General features: G+C 38.6%; 1 protein-coding gene across 6 annotated transcripts in view; it reads right to left on the reverse strand.

Moving 5' to 3' along the window:
• PGAP1 (post-GPI attachment to proteins inositol deacylase 1) overlaps window positions 1–18,620 on the reverse strand; it is a 160,839-nt gene extending 142,219 nt beyond the window's left edge. For 3 of the 6 annotated variants that reach the window (XR_009965034.1, XM_062619650.1, XM_062619649.1), the window contains exons 1-13: window positions 18,341–18,620; window positions 14,910–15,063; window positions 11,317–11,492; window positions 10,524–10,695; window positions 9,292–9,452; window positions 7,671–7,723; window positions 7,430–7,496; window positions 5,645–5,750; window positions 3,849–3,904; window positions 3,672–3,755; window positions 2,419–2,468; window positions 929–980; window positions 644–721 (exon numbers count right to left, since the gene is read on the reverse strand). Coding sequence is in view for 5 of the 6 variants with exons in the window: in XM_062619650.1 (XP_062475634.1) it covers window positions 644–721; window positions 929–980; window positions 2,419–2,468; window positions 3,672–3,755; window positions 3,849–3,904; window positions 5,645–5,750; window positions 7,430–7,496; window positions 7,671–7,723; window positions 9,292–9,452; window positions 10,524–10,695; window positions 11,317–11,492; window positions 14,910–15,063; window positions 18,341–18,493 (1,362 nt within the window). In the remaining variant the exon portion in view is untranslated. Of the gene's footprint in view, window positions 1–643; window positions 722–928; window positions 981–2,418; window positions 2,469–3,671; window positions 3,756–3,848; window positions 3,905–5,644; window positions 5,751–7,429; window positions 7,497–7,670; window positions 7,724–9,291; window positions 9,453–10,523; window positions 10,696–11,316; window positions 11,493–12,235; window positions 12,389–14,909; window positions 15,064–18,340 lie in introns of those variants that run through there. The other 3 variants (XM_062619653.1, XM_062619651.1, XM_062619652.1) reach the window with 3 other exon arrangements.
• Window positions 18,621–19,270: the final 650 nt, after the last annotated feature.

A 19,270-nucleotide genomic window follows, 5' to 3' on the forward strand; every position in this document is an offset into this window, starting at 1 on the left:
CTTAGATTTTATATCCCAGTTCAGAGTTCTGCCATTTTCAAGACTCACTAGAAAGGCCTGCCAGACCTAGCTGGGCAATATGCAGTGTCTGCTTAGGTTCATTGCAAGTGTTTCTCTTCCTGGTATCCTGAGAGACCTTGATGCAAGTATATCCAACTCATCTGTGAGATTCAGAACTATTAAACTTTGCACAGTTCAGTCTACCACATTATTTGTGGTGTCAGAGCTTGTAAAGTTATCTGCGCCATGCTTCTCCCCTCAATCCATATGTGGTGCCTTTATCTATGGCATTTTCTGCTAGCCCGGATAACAGAACTGACTGCTCAAAAAGATAAATATTCAGTAACTCAGTCAGAATATCAAGAAAAACAAGTAAGAATATTAGAACTTCCAATAAGAAGTGTTTTGAGAACTGTTGCTTTGTATGTTTCAGTATTAGCCATGTCTCGCATTTGGCATTTTATCAAGTGAAAATATTTCTGTGCTTATAGAAAATAAAGTTACATTCAAACCACACTGGAGCATAGGTCTATGGTTTCTAACTTGGCACACATTTAATATACTTCCTTTTCCTTCCATCATGGCATCTGAAAGCTATGAACACACTAGGCAAGCAATTCCTGCATTTAATGTTTTTGTTTACCTTATTGCCAACTGTGGGTGGTACCTGAATGACAATGTGGGACAAAGAAGGATGGTCCTGAAGTTTTAGCATGACAACCTTAAAAGGAAAAGAAAAACTAAAAGCCATTACCAAGCATACCCCTTAGCTTGCCCCTCTCCAGTTCCCAGATGTCCACCTCTTGGACCCCTTCCTTTAGAGTAAAACTGCATATTCCAATGCTGTAAACAGAACAGATCCTTCTCCCATACATGCTGCTACCCCAGAAAGCACCTCTCCCTCCTACAAGTTATGTTCTATACTTACCTTGGTGGTTGGAAGTAACTCAGCTTTCCAGGATAAGTCAGTAGCTTCCAGGCTGTAAAAATTCATTCACATTAAAGGATGAGCATATTCATTATGCAGGTATTACAGTACAACAGTAGACTAACATACCAGCTTTCTTCTATCTCGGTATGGATTCATGAGATTTTAAAATAAGAACAAGTTTGGGCCTACTGCACTTAGTTCCATAGTAACTTATCAAACTGTGATCATTGCAAATACTGCAAATCTTGGTTTTGCAAAAACAAGTTAAGTAAAGTTCTAACTTTGTCATACATAAAACATTCAGCAGTTATTAGCCATGTAACTGTAGACACATAATGAAAATTCATAATAAGCTAAACCAGCACTGGCATTGAATGAACAGTTTTATTAGCATCTTTTGAACATCAAAAGTACCAATTTTTCCTATGGGAACATCTAAAACATACCATATAAATCAAAAATTGTTAGCTGCTACAGAGCTAACAATGCTAAAATGATATATAAACTAAAACTAGAACTAAAGCAATTCTAAAATGATATATATTTTATTCAGTTAATACATTGAACTGCAGTTGTTATAAGTTATGATTTTTTAGAATACCGGGATATTTCTCTCTCCCTAAATAAATTGTGTTACATGATCTCAGGATACAGTCCACAGCATAACCACTATTATTAGATGAGATTTTAAGGTAGCAGTCCTGAACTAAGCTAACCTGCAACTGATGCTGATCAAAGGTTATACAAAGGAGTAACAGCCAATTTTTCCATGGATCAGGAAAAAGTAATTATGACTTCTGGCTGTCTGCTGAAGGCAAGACCCAGTGGCTATATACCTCAGCACAGACCCCAGAACAGATAAAACACTATAGCGCAATTCCACCTGGAAGCTTTCCCTAATCTGAAGGGTCAATTGAATTTACTTTGAGCTTCTTTTACAAATGTAAGCTAAGCCAGTGTTTTAGATTAATTTTGTAAGGATTGTAACAACCTGATTCAAATAATCACTAAATCCACCCACATTTCTACATATTTTTCATATGACAACAGGAATTTTGAAATTATTAAAAAATAAAGCAATGCTTCAATCTACTCTGTTAAAAGCTTGGAGTGACATTTGATGTATTCTGTCATAGGATTTCAAAGAGACGCTTTAGAAGATGTAAAGATGTAGAGAGAACATGCAATTTAGGGAATCCAGCTCAGCACACAGCACCCACAAGAGAGCAAGAGCAAGTTCTCACCCCTATGAAGGTCAGAAATATAGCTTAAGAAAAAGTTTGACTATTCTGCATTCATGCAGTAATTTTAAGAAAACCTATCCTTCCCTGGATTTTTGGTGATACAGAAAGTATGAATTATTCACAGTAAGAAATTTACTTCCCAATAGCTTTCTCCCTAAGGAGGAAGATATCTTACATGATTTAAATTCAAATGTAGTCCCACAAGATCCATTTGAATATAGCACAGGAACTGTTTATACTCACCACATTGGTGAATTACTGTTCATACAGCCAAAAATCCAGCTACTTGTGTCCTGTAAAGTCAATACCATAAACCAGTACATTACATATGTAAGTACCCATATTTATAGATAAATACATTAAAAATAGCAATTCTTTACTCCAAACAATGCAGGAGTTAATACTGATAATCTTCTCCAGTTTCTACACGCTAGCTGTTTCAGTGCATCATATGTCAGCAACTGTCCTAAAAATCCTCACATGGCTGAATCTTGGTGCAATTAACTTAGGGAAAAGAGGAACAAACTTCCATACTCATCTCACTCCTTTTCTATTAAGTGTGCCAGCAGCAGCTAACACTATAGTGACCAAACCCTAATAAGGATATCAAATGCTAAAGTGTAAAAGCAAGAGACAAACACAGTCTCTCAGATTTCTGAGATACTGAAGGTGCCACTGGGAAGAACAACTAGAAAAGCACAAAGAAAATACTATCTTTTTTTTTTTCCCACAGTGGTGATGTGACCCTCTTTGGTAAGGGAAGGAGTGGCAACCAGGACAGGCAGGATGGAATAGGAAAGCATCTCAATTTTTGTTGCCACTCATCTAAAATACATTATTCTGAAAAGCATATTTACCCATCTCCAGTTTGCCAAGATATTATATTCATTCCTTTCAAAAAAATATTAAAAACAAAACCATTTTGGTTGAACCTATGTGTCTTAAGCTAAAAATCTAAGAAATGCACGTTATGACCTCTCCTCTCAACACGGGAGACAACTCAGAAGTTGCTGGCTTTTCCTCTGGCTTCCACTTTGTTCCACTGCTTAGTGGAAGACCTCTGTAGCCTTTCAGGCCCACTTAAATTTTATTCTGGGAAAGCAAACTTATAAACATCTTTGTGAAATTAGAAGTATGGCTGAATCTTGGCAGCACTAAAAATAACTTCTTCATTCAAAACCATCAGTACAGAACTGCACTAAATTAAAGGAGAAAGTCATCTGGGGGTAGCCATAAGAGAGGCAAAAATAAAACATCTAAGGTTTTATTCAATGCCTTCAATGCCATCAGGTGGCATTGAAGGTTTCAGATCTTGAACACTAAGTGTGATGTGATAAAACAGGAAGTACATCTAACACAATGAAGCTGTGAACGTAAATGGATGGCAGCAATTTCAACAACTGTTCATTAAACTGTCTTAAAACTGCAATAGAACTGAATACAAAAAAAAGCAGCTTTATAAACAAACTCAAGACATTAAAGAAGTATTTTCTCACCAACAGAGTGCTTTCACAGTAAACATGACTGTAGGATTTTCTGTGACTTGCAAGAGGAAATGTGAAATATTTTCCATCAGAATCCTTAAAAGAAAAAAAAAAAACACAAAAACTGCTCATCAGTAAAAAAAAAAAAAAATAAATGTAATACACAAGGAGGGAAAAAAAGTTACTTACATTGTAAACTGAGTAAGTCCATTTTGAGGCTTTGACTGTAATCCACGTGAAAGTTCCTAAAAATAAATGGTTTTATATGCCACACTGCAGGAACTATTCTCCTTATTTCCAAAATCTTGTCTTTTACTTATCACCAAGATCTTTTCTCTTACCTGTAAATGGCCATAAAATTTATAAGCTTTAATCATCACTCAGGATTGTTTCTGTTTAGAATTACATGCAACAGCTATCACCGGTTACCTAAGAAACAGCAAAACCCTGGGATCCATTATAACTACTATATATTCACTGTGAAATAAAAGCTTTATGGATCTTGAAATAAAGCTCTCAAGGCAACAAAATGAATTAATATCTGTATGGTATTAATGTTATTACAGGGTGACTGATTAAAGCTGAAGAAACATTAGGAACAGAACATTAGAATCTCTGTTCCTGACTTTTAAGAAAACTAATATAGAAACTTGTGTAGAATCAAGTCCACGACGAAGTGAATACCATGTACAAGAAAAGAGTAGCAGTTTAAAGGTATGTCTGGAGAAAAAAAAGAGTAAGAGAAAAAATGAAGATATCAGAGATATCAACAATGCAAGTTATCATGCAAGAAGGTTTGAATCTTTCTTCTATATAACTAGAGTAACAAGTTCATCATAGAAATTTAGCTGTGTCAGGAAGTCACCACAAATAGGAAGATGCAAACATGAAATCTAATTTAAATCTTTTCCTCTTTATTGCTAAAACCTGACCAAATAAAAAGACAAACAAACAAGAAAATCAGTTCCACAGCTTCTTTGGGCACCTGTTCCAGTGTATACCCCCCCCTCCTGGTGGTCAAACCAGCCAGGAAACTGGCTGGGGTTTCTAAGGAAAAATATGTAATTGGAATTTCTTTTGTTGTAACTGGACTCTACTGCTTGTGTGTTATCACTGTGCACCTATGAGAAAAGTCTAGCCTCACCTCTGCAATCCTTCATTCGGTTTATAAACAAACAGCAACAGGATCCCCCTTAGCATTCTCCTTAGCATGAAAAACCCAGTTCACTCAGCCTCTCTCCCTCATGTCCTATGCGCAGGAGCTAACCATTTTTGTGGGAATGTGCTCCATACTCACTTCAATGCCTAAATGCCTTCTCATATGAGGACAGCCAAAACAGGGCATTGAAGTTCAAACTACCTTAGTAGCTCTGCAAAAGCTTACAGTAAGAAAATTCCTGAAATAAAATGGCTTTCATAAAATGGTTCAGCCCACTTCAGCAAAACTGAGAACACAGCCATGCTCCACAAGAGTTCTGGTTTCTTCCTAAGACTTCATGCAGTCAAATTTCACACCTTTAACTATGCATTCTTAGCACAAGGAAACCATTTGTGTGCAGTCCATTTTACGCTGCCATGTCATGAAAAAAAAAGGAAGATTAAGCAGATCTGAATATTCAGGATTTCCATGAGTAGCACAGAACTAACACAATGGCTCTACACCCATATTATCCCTCTCACAGTCATGGGAAGTAAGCATGTATTAGACTGTACTTTTGACATCCAGCTATTCCCATATTCTGAGATTCTCTACTGAACACCTTGATGTAAATATGACTCCAGCTTGTCTCCCATCATATAAAAATGACAGATTTTCATGTGAAGAAACCACACAAAAGCTCACAGTTTGGGTCTATAACCCATATATCATTTTAGCAATGTCTGAAGAAAGACAAAATGTATTCCAGAAGTTTGTCAGTAAGAAGATGTAACTATTAACAAATGAGTGTCACTGAATCCTGTTCAAAAGAAAAACTGATGCTCACCTGTGAGTTCTGTAAAAGCTTCAGGATTTTCCTCAAATATCTTGGCAGGATGTCTCACAAAGTGGTGATTCAGTACAGACATCCTCTTCTTGGGATCCTCAGTTATCTAAAAAATAGTAAAATAAAATTTGAGAACATGCTTATTTGTAAGTATTGTTATATGACATGATCATAGCTAACAATACAGTTTTGGGGATGAAAGGCAGGAACAATTGCTACAAGACATGGTATATTTACTATTCCAAATTCAACAATCAAAATCATGAAGCGCCATCAGTAGTCAATCACTGCAATACAGAAAGTCTAAACATGTTATGTGAAATATTATGTTATATAATATATAGATTATTTATTATATATTGTATGTAATTAACATATTCTATAACATGTTATAAAGCATAGCTGAAACTTTTAGGAGTTTTATATGCTTGCCTACTCTTAACACAAGGAAACCATTCTACCATACTTTTCTTATAGATGCACATGCATTCTTCCTGAAATAACACATTTATACCAGAGTTTAGGGAAAATCCTCAGTTATATTTACTGGACTGAATTCACAAATCCAGCTTATAACATCACACCTTAACATTTCAAGCATCCAAACAGCTGCAGCGCTACAGTGGGATCTGCTTTTGTTTGGGGTTGTTTTATTTGTTTGGTTGGTTTTTTTTTGGGGGGGGGTGGTATTCAAAATATAATTTCCAGGACTGATTTTTGCCTATTCACCTTTTCAGAATTGTGACATTACAACTGATTTCTGAAAAGTTTTACCTTCCAGGGCTCTGTCAGTCAACTCCAGAACAACTGTACCCCCTTTCTATCTCTTTAAATCACATGTTAGAGCGGATACACCTAGTAAAATAGAGAAGTCAGCCTCAAATTGCCTCAAAAAGAACACCTGGAAGCCTTTCTCTTCTATGTCTGGGGCTCTGCTGTTACATATTTTCAACTTCTTGGACCTTAATTCCAATTTATGTTTAGTGCTTCATAACATCTCAGAAAGAACAGAGTATAATGGCAGATCTCTCCAACAGTTTTCAAAAGGTAAGATGCAGGGTATTTATTTAGAAAAGCAGTAAATAATGGTACCTGAAGGTAAACAGATATGCTAGTATTTTACTTGCATTCTATGCTCCATCCCTGGCAGTGTTCAAGGCCAGGTTGGACGAGGCCTTGGGTGATATGATTTAGCGCAAGGTGTCCCTGCCCATGGCAGGGGGTTTGGAACTAGATGATCTTAAGGTCCCTTCCAACCCTAATGTTTCTATGATTCTATGATTCTATTTTTGGAAATGCTATTTGCAGAAGAACACCACAAATGCATGCAGGCCAATATGACAACACCACATGGCGAGAATTATTATGTCCCAGTTAAACTATCACAGTTTTGCACCCTTTATAGTCAGAGAAGGTAACTTGAACACCCATTGAGAGGTCATTCAAAGCTACACAATAGCAAAATCTGTTTATCATGGTGCAAGGTCAACTAAACCTGCTGCATTATGGAAGAAAAGTGTAACCTATGCCCCAGCTATAAAGCATCAAACAGTCAACAATAAAAACTGAGTTAAACCTAGTTATTTCTGACACATTGGTGAAACAATGCAAAGCCACAGGATTTGTCAGTGACTGGTATAAAACAGCAATAATTTTCTCAGCATGACTCAAAATAATCAAAAAGGAGTTTTCTGTACAATAGGGTAATATTTGTCCTGATTAAGCATTCAGGAATGGAAGTAGAAAGTGTGATGGGGGAATACACAAGAGATCACGTGTACAAACCTGCCTTGTATTTTCATCTATGAGATCAAAAAAAGCTCTAATGGTAGCCAGGATCAATTCTTTGCACCTACAAGACAGAATAAGTAAGGTTAAATCCAGAAAGGAAATATCCAGGGGAATGAAAGTGGTCAGAAGAGATGTTGCAGTAATATTATGCTGAAGTTAAATTATTGTATAATGTGATAACAGTAGAGAACAGAGGGATGGACAGACAGGTGATTAACCTTTGTCATTAGCTTACCACACTATGGAGAGATGGTCTGTTGAGGCCCAAGCTCTAGGCACAGCTGAGCTCTGTTTGGGGAAGGAAAGAAGTGCAGATTTTGTTAGTATTCAACATTTTAAAATTCTAAGCAAGCCTTTCCCCTCCCTATTTAAACATATTTGCATAATTACTAAAAAGAATAATGTTTATCTGAAGCATTTCAGGGACTTCAGTATAATACAATGACTTCTTCAGTCAAAAATCTTACGAGTGCTAAAGCAGTTGAAAACAGAACTTGTAATACAAAATAGCCAAGTTATCTATGTTACATAGCAGACACTACGGTGAAAGAGCAAATAATGGTGTGAAGGAAACTTACCAAAAAATTTCTTTAAAGACAGTTTCTATGACTAATCTTACTATTTTAGTAAGTGATCCTGGCACACAAGATAGAAAGCTGCTGCTGAAAAATCAAGGGCATTCTCAACAGAAAGCAGCATCAGAACATCATGCAGAAAGAACTGGGCAGTTGGAAGCTATTCCTTTGTATAAGTGTATTGCATGTATTGCGTTTTAGGGACTAATAATATCAAAAATGCCTCCCATAAATGGAGCTCATCACCTAGTTGTACAACTTGATTCAAGTAAGCTATGAACTATTAACGCATTACATTTGGGAAGAAAAAAGGCAAACCAAAGCAACACCCAAACCAAACGAAAAATCACCAAAAAATCCCCAAGACAAAAAAAAACCCAAACCAAACTCACACAAGAAAAAACTGGTACCACAACATGAGCAAGATCTCATGCAAAATTCTGGCACCAATACTCAATGGAAATGAAAGTAAAGCAGATGTAGGGAATGGATACTAGGACAAAGGGAATGCAGAGTTAATCTTAGTGTAGCAGGATCAGAGCTGAGGCTATTTATAGACAGCTTTCTGTACAACAGACAGGGAGGTAAACACCAAGGGAATGCAACTATTTTAGACAACATTTCAAGCTGATGTCAGAGCAAATGCAATTAAAAACTGCCTTTTGTGCAGTAAATGGAAGTTGGAAATTAAACATTTTCTCCCTGCTGGGGAGTGTTTTCCAGCTTCACCCATGTAAGGAACAGGTTGATGGCAGGGGGGTGGAATGACAAACCTAACTGCTTTAATTTTGGAAGGAGACAGATGCCTGCAAAAGCAGAAGACTGGACTTGATGATCCAGTACATCCTTTCTATTCCTCAGTACTTTGAAAAGCAATAAATACAAAAAGAAGGCCCCAAACCAAAGCTCTCTTTTATAGCCAAACAGTTTACTTCTATACTGCACATCTGTTAGTCTCCATATACACATCTCTTGCAAAAATGCTGGAAAATGAAACCTGAGTTCTGGATCTGGACAGGTGCAAGAAGGTGGTGAGAAGAAACAGTACCAAGTGGTAGATAATTCAAATCAACCCCAGTACATACTCTTATTAGTGGACACTCATTTATGCTGCATCAACTAGTTCTGATTTTATAACCAACCATATACTACCTACTTTGGGGCTTTATATTTATCATATCCTGCACATATAGACTATAATTAGACACCAATACATGCATTACATAAATAACTATTTAACACAGCTCCATGAAAACCCCAAAAAGTAGTCTGCTTTTTTACCACAACAGATAAGGCACTGTCATGTTGACTTGATCTTGGTAGAAAAGCCAGTCCTGAACGAACTTGGTAATCTCTGAATCCTCCCGCCACAGAAAGGGTAGTTAAATTTCTTAACTCTTGGGCCTTTAGAATCCAATGATTGTTTACAGATGTATAAAAATCTATAAAATATATTAAAATAAATCACAATTTCCCCATAAGTCTATTTGATACACAAAAAAGCTACATAAATGTTTAACTAACAGTTTCTGTAAGTCCCCCCTAGAGGCATTCAAGCTCTGATTATCACTTTTGAGTCACATAAGGAAGGAAAATTATTATTTTAACCCCAAGGAGGTAGCAGTTATGAAAGGCAGATATGCTTACACTTTCTATGTCAGCTGAGCACATATATTGTTACAGTAGCAAGCCATAGATAAATTTGAAGGACAGCCACAGTCCAGAAAGAGTCAGCAAGGAAGAAGCACTGCATTGCAATCAATTGGAGGAGAATTAACATAAGCACAATAAATCAAATTCAGCAGCTGAAGATAATCCATTCCTCTCAGGTGCCACAGAGAATAATGAAAATAAATGTTTATTCCCTTTCCTTCACAAATTACCTAAACATCTACATGCAGCAGCACAATTATCACTGAGCACATTACATCAGCATAGTTTAGACAAATTTAGCTTTTCAAGAACTGTATAGTACCTGCATAATGACAATACTGTGGCACTTTTTTTATGCCACAGCTATTTAGGTGAGCAGAAAATACAATCCATCTTTTGTGTAAATATACTACATAAAATATATAGATAGATCTATATTTAATATTCTCACCCCCCAGACTTTGGGCATGACAAACATTAAATTCAGCAACTTCTACTGAAATCATGCTATTGAGGCAACTCAGTTGATAAAGAATGCCACTGGAGTCACGGTTTACAAAACAGAAAGAAAAAACATCACTCACTGGAGAGCTTAGAAACTTAGTTACACACTCTGCAACTCAGCATAATTACAAATTATTGAGAGTTCCAGAAGCTCAAGTCCCCATAATCCATTTTGTATCACTTTACTTTCTCCCAGCATCCCAGCGCTCTCAACCAACCAGCTGAGTAACAAAGGAATAGATTAGAAAGTAAACTAAAGAGCACCTTTTGCTGTTGATCTGCAAGAATCCCATCTATTAATGCTTGAGATGTTCAACAAAGAAATACAATGTAATTAAATAACCTGCAATACTTACCAGTAAGATATCTGTCCAAAGGCATTACAGGTGCAACATGAGGTGTGGCTTGTGTAATAAGGAGGTTTATAAGTTCAGGCTTAAAATTCTTCAGAGTAAGCAATGCCCTTGCAACAAGACCACCCATGGAATGACCTACTATTACAACACTGCTCGGCGCAAATTCTCGATCCTTAAGCAAAGAGTAACACATCACAAACAGATTTGACACTGAACTATGGTGATACATTTTTTTGCAGCAATTCACTCATTATCTCAAGGATAATATCAACTAGTATCAAACTGACGAGTTTACAAACTGAATACAAATTTATTTGCTGTCTCAAAAAAGCACACTTAACACACTTAACATGAAGTTTCCATCTCAAAAGGAAATATTATATAGCCTGTGCACACATAAGCAATTTAGGCTTATTTTAATTTCTGAGAGTCTTGGGAACATAGAATACCAAAGAACTTTCCTACAGAAAACTGCAAGGATCGTGATGCTGTATTAGTATTTTAATAAGCAAGGGAAAGATAACATCTCTGCTACAAAAAAAGCATACACTGCGCATAGAAGTATTTCTTTAGAAACACAATACAGACCCTAACCAAAGTTCTGGGGTTGTCACGTGTATTAAAAATCTACTAAAGAACAGCAATTTTCTGTTGCATTATTATCACATTCAATTATCTATGCACATTGTAAAGTCTCCTTCCTTTATTCATCATTCAGTTTTCCGGCAGAAAAGGCAGCCAGAATTCCATTCCCAGATGCAAGTACATCATTCAGCATACATCACATACTTACCTTGTACAACTTAAGAATTACTTTTATGCATTCATGCACAAACTTGGTCTGTCGTTGCAGACTACCACCATACAATGCAACCAACTCCTCATTAAAGTTGACACTGAAGAAATTAAAATGATACTTGAACTCAACATCTTCTGCTTTTCTAAGTGCAATGGAGCCAAGAGAACGTACTAGGAAAAGAAATCATATCAATCAGAATAGTCCAATACTCGCTGCTTAACACCATCATAGACAAACACACAAATATATCATCTATTAAGAGACAAATGTTATCTTAAAACACATTATTTATAAATAACTTGAGATGAAAGAGACATCTAAAAGCAAATAAACTCTTTTCCCATGTGCAGCCACACTTGTTTTACAAAAGCAGATTTGAAAATACAAATAATTAGATAAAAAGTATCAGCCAGTCACTGTCAGAACTGAACTGTAAAATGAGAAAAGATATAATTATTTCCTATTCTTATAGGAATCCCTCTGATTTAAAAAAAAAAAAAAGTAAACATATCTTAACAAGAGCTTACAGAAGAATGTGGAAAAGCAAAAACTTATCAGATGAAAAGAAAGTTTAAAATGAGTTACCAAGAGCTGCATGCTATGCTTATGGCAGTTAACCACTGACTACAGAGATATTTTAGATCAAAACAAAATTTATACAAGATCAAGGATTATGTTCTTCCACCTGAGCACTGCTTTTGTCATCTCATTTACACCTTTCTTAGCATCGGTAGGACAAGAAGGTGAAATGAGCATTCTTGACTTCAACTCCAGAGGCACTGCTACTGCTAAACTTTTTTCAAATTCCCTTGAAGACTAAGACAATATTCCTGGATACCACTGAGATGTATAGATGATTGGAAAACCAAACCCTGCTTGATGTATAGAGGACTGGAAAACTAAACTTTCCCACCTGAAACCTTGAGGGAGAAAATATTAGGTTTACAAGTTCTTGCTTCTGACCCGTCTTCTCCATCTAACCCTGCCTGCTATTTAATACCGCCTTCTGAGTGCAGAATTGTCCCTGAGTTTCCATGGAGACATGGCAGGATGGGAACAGTAACAGCTGCAAATAAAAAACCATGATAGGGAAATAAGAAAATAAAAGAAAGTCCCAAAAAGCAAGTATATAAAATAACCAATAATGGCCAGAAAGGTCTGCCCAAATCTGGCACACAGAAGCAAGGTTATTCTAGAGTCCAATTGTTTCAGAGATCTGCAGGCTGCAGAATCCTCCTTCTTCAAAAAGTTTGCTGTAGAAAGCAATGTATCAAACAAATATCAGTGAATCTCAGGAAATGGGAAAATAATATTTTTGAAATATTTTGTATGTTCAATAACCCAAACAGATTTCATGATATTATACATCTGATTCATGATCAATCACTTCACCAATTCTAACTATGGCTAATAAGAAATAAAATCACTTTCAAAATGGTTTGAAAAAGACAAAAAGCGTTTAAAAGATTAAATATCTTATCACGTATTTATACCTTGGAGATCATGGTAAAATGAACAAGAATATTGCCAAAGACCACAAGGCAAGTGTGTGACAGATTCCTAAATAGAACTGGGATCTTGGTTCTCCCAACCTCAGGCTCATTCCCAACAATTAAAACAGACAACCACCTTCTACTCCAAGTCTGAATTTTGTACATTTTAAAAGGTTCATTTTAAAGATGATGAATTAATATGTTTCAAAAGTGACTGTAACATATCAAAACCTCCTGAAAGAAGGTTGTAGCAAGGTGGGTGTTGGTCTCTTCTCCCAGGTAACAAGCAATAGGACAAGAGAAAATGGCCTCGAATCATGCCAGGGGAGGTTTAGACTGGATATTAGGAAAAAACTTCTTCACAGAAAGAGTTGTTAGCCACTGGAACAAGCTGTCCAGAGACTGACTACTCCTGGAGGTATTTCAGTGACTTATAGATGTGGTGCCTGGGGACATGGTGGATTGGCAGCATTAGGTTTATGTTTGGACTCAAGACTCTCAAAAGGTCATTTCCAACCTAAATGAGTCCATGATTCTGTGACAATAATGATCCCAGCAAAGGTGGCAGCAGCAGCACTTCTCTCTTCAGTGCTCAGCAAATATTCACAGCTTTTAAGAAACTATGAAAAGAACAGCAGCAACACTTTCTTTGTTCATCCAGGTATCAGAATGAGAGCGTTATCCCACATTAAATTCTGAACAAAATATAAATTTTCATTAAATTCCATAATAAAACAGAAACTATTCTGAGCCACTGATTAAGGCAGAAAAATTTATTTTAACAAAGATTTTGAAAAATACACATATGACTTACTGCCAGTCTCCCCAAAGCAATTTCTCAAAGTATTTAAATATTTGCCAATTCTATCCACACATTATATTCATAGCATGTAGTACTTCTACTCACCCAGTTTAGGTTTTTATTCAGATAGTTCCTTTTGATTCCTAACATGCCCTGAAAGTACGATTCTATTTCCTGCATAGTGATGTGCTGCCATGTTTACAGAGACAGCATTAATTCACAGATCTGCAATATTTTACGCACAACTACAAAAGTCCATATGGCATCCTTCATAATCGTTATGTTTGCAGTCTTCTTTGGATGCTGTTGTGCCTGCATGAGTTTCCTGAAAGTCTGAGTTGGTAAAATATTTTACTTTGTCATAAGCTAAGTGAGTGTGTTCCTAAAGAAAATAATTTTGCAAAGTTTCCCTGAAATCAGCTAATTTAATCATCAAGCTTAGTGCAAATATGAGGAAGAATCATCACAGTAAGAATCAGGGTTTAGACTGTGGTGGTTTTCCCCATTCATACACATCAACTTTGCTAGGAGTGTCACTAAGAGTGTTACTGTTTCAGAGGCCATTTTAGAAAACAAAAATAACAGTCTGACAAAGCCAGTCTGGAAGGAATACTGTATACCTAAATAAACACTTAAACACAATACTTCTTGTTCTCAAACTACTAATTTCTGTATTTACAATGAAAAATTAAAATGCTTTAAAACAATTACTTCTTTTCGTTTGGAGCACTGAAGTGTAATAGGGTATAACCTGAAAAACAACAGCAGGCTGTGTGTAAAGTAGGAAGGTGATGCTAAGGAAAAAACACCACTACATAAAGAAGCAGGAAATAATGAAGCTACAGGGCAAGCCACAAGATAATGCCTATTTCAACAGCATGCAGTTACTCAACATCACAGATGGTACCTTGTTCAGTTTCTTCTAATCAAATTCAGGTCTTGTTTTATTTAGCATAACTGCTCTAAGCATGTTCAAATCAAAACCAACTAGATGTTTGTAAGCAAAATTATAGCAGGGGTGCCATAGTACAGCACAAACTCTACTGCTTCTGGCTTGCCAAAGTTAAAGTCTCACTCCAGAAAAATATTACAGCTCAAGTGTTTAACTGATTTCAAACCAAAAATAACCTATTTTGACTGCTTGAAATTAACCATCAACTAACTAGGATATCTACATCTTAACAGGACTGATCATCCTGACTTGGTATTATTTCAAATAGAAAACTTCTTGCCACTAATGCATCAATATGAGACCTCTTCATAAAATACCTGTAACTCAGCTAAACACTTACCTTGTTTGTAACTGCCAGCATTCCCAGGAAGAAAAAGAACTGGAATTCCTGTCAGTAGGAGATTTTTGTTTTCTTTGGCGTAGTTCCCTTCCCCATAGAGATACAGCTCATATGCTGGGTATCGTCTGGCTGTTTTCTTGGGTAGTTTTATTTTCTGTTGCAAAAGTTAAAAAGAAAACAAATACCTCTTATTTTGTTGCCAACAAGAAAACAGTGTCTATTCAGTCATTTAAGTGAGTTGGCTTATGTTTCATATATTGTTTTAAATTACAGTCTAAAGAATACAGACTGAAAACTGGGGTTTGCTTTAAAAAAAAAAAAAAAGTATTTTAAGTAGGTATTACTGTGCATAATGACTTGCTGCAGTTATTTATTTTAAACAGCTATTGACTTTGCCTGGCTTTGAAACAAACTACAAATAATGTGTTTCTGTATCTTTTAAAGATGCACATTCACAAAGTAAATCCAGGGGGAATTCCAGGTGGAAAGCATGTCCAAACCTAATTACTTCTCCCAGGACATTAGAATTTGGGACCAGAAACTGGGGCATGTGAGCTAACCTAATGCACGTGAACAGGTCTGGAATCATTTCCAATACCATGTAACTCCAAACAAGGATGTGCCACTGTGCCTGCTACCAAAGATAAATCTTGAGAATAGGGGTGCGTAGGCGACTGTCAGATGACAACTCTTATGTCAGGGTAAATTACAGATGTGGTACGAGCTCCCTTAGATGATTTGAGTCAGTTTTGTGGCCTAGTGACAACCACCTGATTTTGTAACAACTCAATTGGTTATTTGGAACCTCTTCTTATGATGTTTGATATATATATTTAAAATGCATACTTTACAATATATATGAAAATATTTTTATAATATTATGTAACATAACAAAATACTCAGACAGCATGTTTAATTCCTTCATTGCGAACAAAAAATGCTAAGCTTTTCTCAGAGCTTATGTCTTCAGATCATCCTTTCAACATTCTTTCCCTTTTCTCCATCATCTTGCCTTTGCAACTTCACTGACCTCACTGTCCCTTTCTCATTCCTTTCTACTGTTCCTTTTTCAACAGCTTTCAAAATTATGTGAAGAAAAAAATCCACAAAACCGATTTTAAATTAATCAGTTTCCATCACTAAACTAAATGCTATCAAGATACATTTATATGACTTCCTGGCAGATAAAATCAACTGCTCTTCCACAGTATCTTCCTGGTTCATTCTCTTCTAAAAAACTTTTACAGAACATACAATTAATGAGCTCCACTTCTTCAGGTCAGTGCTGAAAGCTAAAATCTACACAACCCATGAGAATTGTATCACCAAAATACTGGGGAGGGGAGGTGAGGTGTCAGTAAACTGAAGGAAACTGCATAACTCTGAAGGAAAAGAGAAGTTCATGTTCCATAACAGTGGTTTTAAATTCCAAATTCCCACATCATTCCTTATATAATTGGTTTTAATGAGCTACAGTAACTTTTTACAATGTCAATGTAGGCTTCATTTTTCATCCTGGTTCCTAGAGAAATTAGGCTTAGATGAAAAAGTCCTCATTACTAACTTCCAAATCTCTTACCGAACATAGCTGAAAAGGACAAGGGTAGCCTAAACTCAAACTCTGCAATTCAACCACTCACACAATAAAAGATGGTTAAACTTATTTCATTACTTAGTATTAGCTTGACTGCGAGCCAAGCCACACTGTTAGACACAAAAGAATTGAAACTTTCAATGTTTAATTGCTCAAATAGCTGTTTTGCAATGTGATACCCAATCTGGAAGGGAAAACAGGTACTTTCCACCTTAAATTCCTACTATTGAGATACAATACAGCCAGCTGGGACTTATATTTCCTGCACGGAATTACCGCTTGCCCTTGCATCTCCTACCAGCACAGTGCTTTACCTAAAGATGCTTAGAATTTATGCCCCAATATAAGGAGTATACACAAAAGAAGTGTGGCAGCAGATAAGAATTTCAGGCAACCACCAATAACATAACACAGATTTTGCTAGTAACTTTCTGCTGGTTGGCTTCAGACTGAAACTGAAACAGGTTTTGGCTGCAAGATCTGAGAACTTACCACACAGTATTTAAGTATTTACAGCCGCTTAACCAATTCTGCCCTACAGCACTGACAAAACCCTTGTAGCTATTCCAAGGGTCTCTTTTGTAGGCTAACATGACTGTGTCAAGGTTAACAAATAAAGGTTAATAGACCCAAAAATTAACTGTCTGTTTCATGACAAATTTAGGTAGTAAGGCTTTGCTTTAAGATCTTCTTTACTGTTCAAGCCAGCTTGCAGCCTATTTCAGAACAGAATCTTATTTAGAATAATTAGATTATGTCCTAGATAATTCTAAATGAATGTCTGACAGCCACAAAATTATGCTTTGGGATGCTTCTCATAGGGCAGAAAATCCTGTACTAAGAACTACTGTTAAAAAAGATTAATTGCTTTTCGACAACTACATGCAGTATTATCAGTGAGCCTACACACACTCACACACATCCTCCCCCTCTTAAACCCTAACACTGTGTCTGCAAAACAAGAGTTCCACCAGCAGTCTTCTCTCTCAGGCTGATCCGACGTTTTCAGAGGTTTTTAAAAGGCTTCAGTAGCGAAGTGAGAGGAACTTCAGAGAGATTTACACGTTCTCCCATACATCATAGGGTGTGCCATCTACAAAGTGCTCACTGAGAAAACTTTGTGCTGCTGTTCACTAGCTTGAGAAATACCCTCATATTTGCATCTCAGTGATTCACCAGTGGTTGCTTCACTGTTCCAAAGTCACAAAAAGGACCAGGAAGTACAAGACTGCCTCCCGGTCAGCGACAGCTCCGTGAGTGCTGTCAGGGACCTGGCCCTGCCTCTCCCCCTTTGCCAAAGCTTGTATGAGCTTTTGACTGCTTTTACCAGGACTACAGGTAGCTGCGGGCATTTACAGGCTAGAAAAGCGGAGCTTTTCTATTCGTTTTCTGTTATACAGGTGGCGGTACGAAACACGTCGGTTACTTCACAGGCATACCACCGCTTCTCCCTGCTGTACCTATCCAAGGTGCACCCGTACTGCAGGCAGCCAAGACAGCGCTTTCTGCCAAACACACCGACCCCTCAAACGAGCCACTGCTATTTGTGCCCCATTTACAGATCTGCAGAGGCCGCCTCAGCAACTTGGTAGCCCCCCGAGTTCGGGGAGCACCCGCGGCCGGGCGCGTTCAGGGCTGTTCCTCGCCCTGAGCTGCAGCAGGGCAGCGGAAGCCAGCCTCGGGAGGGCTGCGCCTCACACACGCGGCTCCCGGCCGCAGCGAGGCGGGAGGCGACGCCCCAGCGTTCGCGGGGCCGCCCAGCGGCAGGACCCCGGCAGCGGCAGGAGCTCCCACCTGTTATAGCGCCGCCCGCTCCCTCAGCGCCGCCCTCACTCACCAGGTACTCGGGGTACTCGTACATGTAGGTCATGCTGCACCGGTTCTCCTCGTAGACCAACAGCACGTCCCGCACCCCCAGCAGCACCAGCGCTGCCAGTGCCCCGTAGAAGAGCGCTGCCAACGCTGGCAGTCGGCGCCCCACCCGCCCCATGGCGCCCCGCCGCGCTGAGGTGAGGAGCGGAGCGGAGAGGAGAGGAGCCCTCCTCCCCACGCGGGCTGTCCGCGCACACAGGCACGGCAGAGAGGGGCGGGAGCGCCACCGCCCGGGAGGCGGGGCGGGGCGGGGCGGGCCGGCCGGCGCCTCAACCTGGCCGCCGGCGGGAGCGGGAGGCCGCCATATTGAGGAGGTCCGGTGATTGTCCAGCCGCTGCTCCGCCACGCTGAGGGGGAACGTCCGCCATGTCATGGCAGCCATCACGGGGAGGTCAGGAGCCTACAGGCTTCCCCCATCCAGTAGTTTGCGGGGGGACGGCGTGTCCGCCATGATAGGGAGGTCAAGTGATCGTACTGCTGCTGTCCTGCGCCTGCTTAGTCCGGCTGCTGCTGCAAGGGTACCCCCACGGCCTGAGGGCGTGAGGAGACTCCTTCCCCTCGGCCCCCTCCGCAGCCGGCCGCTGCTTGTAGGCATTTGCAGCCTCCAAAATGCCCCCCCCCCTCCCCAGGTGTCTGCGGGGTCGCGGTGCTGACAGGAGCGAGGGTGGGGACCTCGCTGCGGTTCGCGCCCCCTGCTCAGGTCTCAGGTGCTTTTACGGCTCCTGGCCTGTTCGCAGTTTAAACATCCGTAAATCTTCAACATACAAAAGACGTTACTGAGGTGGTTGGTGGTTTGTTTGCTTGCTTTAAACAACTTAGATACCTTTACTAGCTTTAGAAATTCTTCGCTGGATTTTAGTCTGTGTGGGACTACTACCACGATGCACCCACGACT

Source organism: Pezoporus occidentalis, unplaced genomic scaffold (assembly GCF_034315485.1).
Source record: "Pezoporus occidentalis ecotype Australia unplaced genomic scaffold, CSIRO_AGI_Poc_V1 ctg213, whole genome shotgun sequence".
In the NCBI taxonomy this organism is placed as follows: Eukaryota; Metazoa; Chordata; class Aves; order Psittaciformes; family Psittacidae; genus Pezoporus; species Pezoporus occidentalis.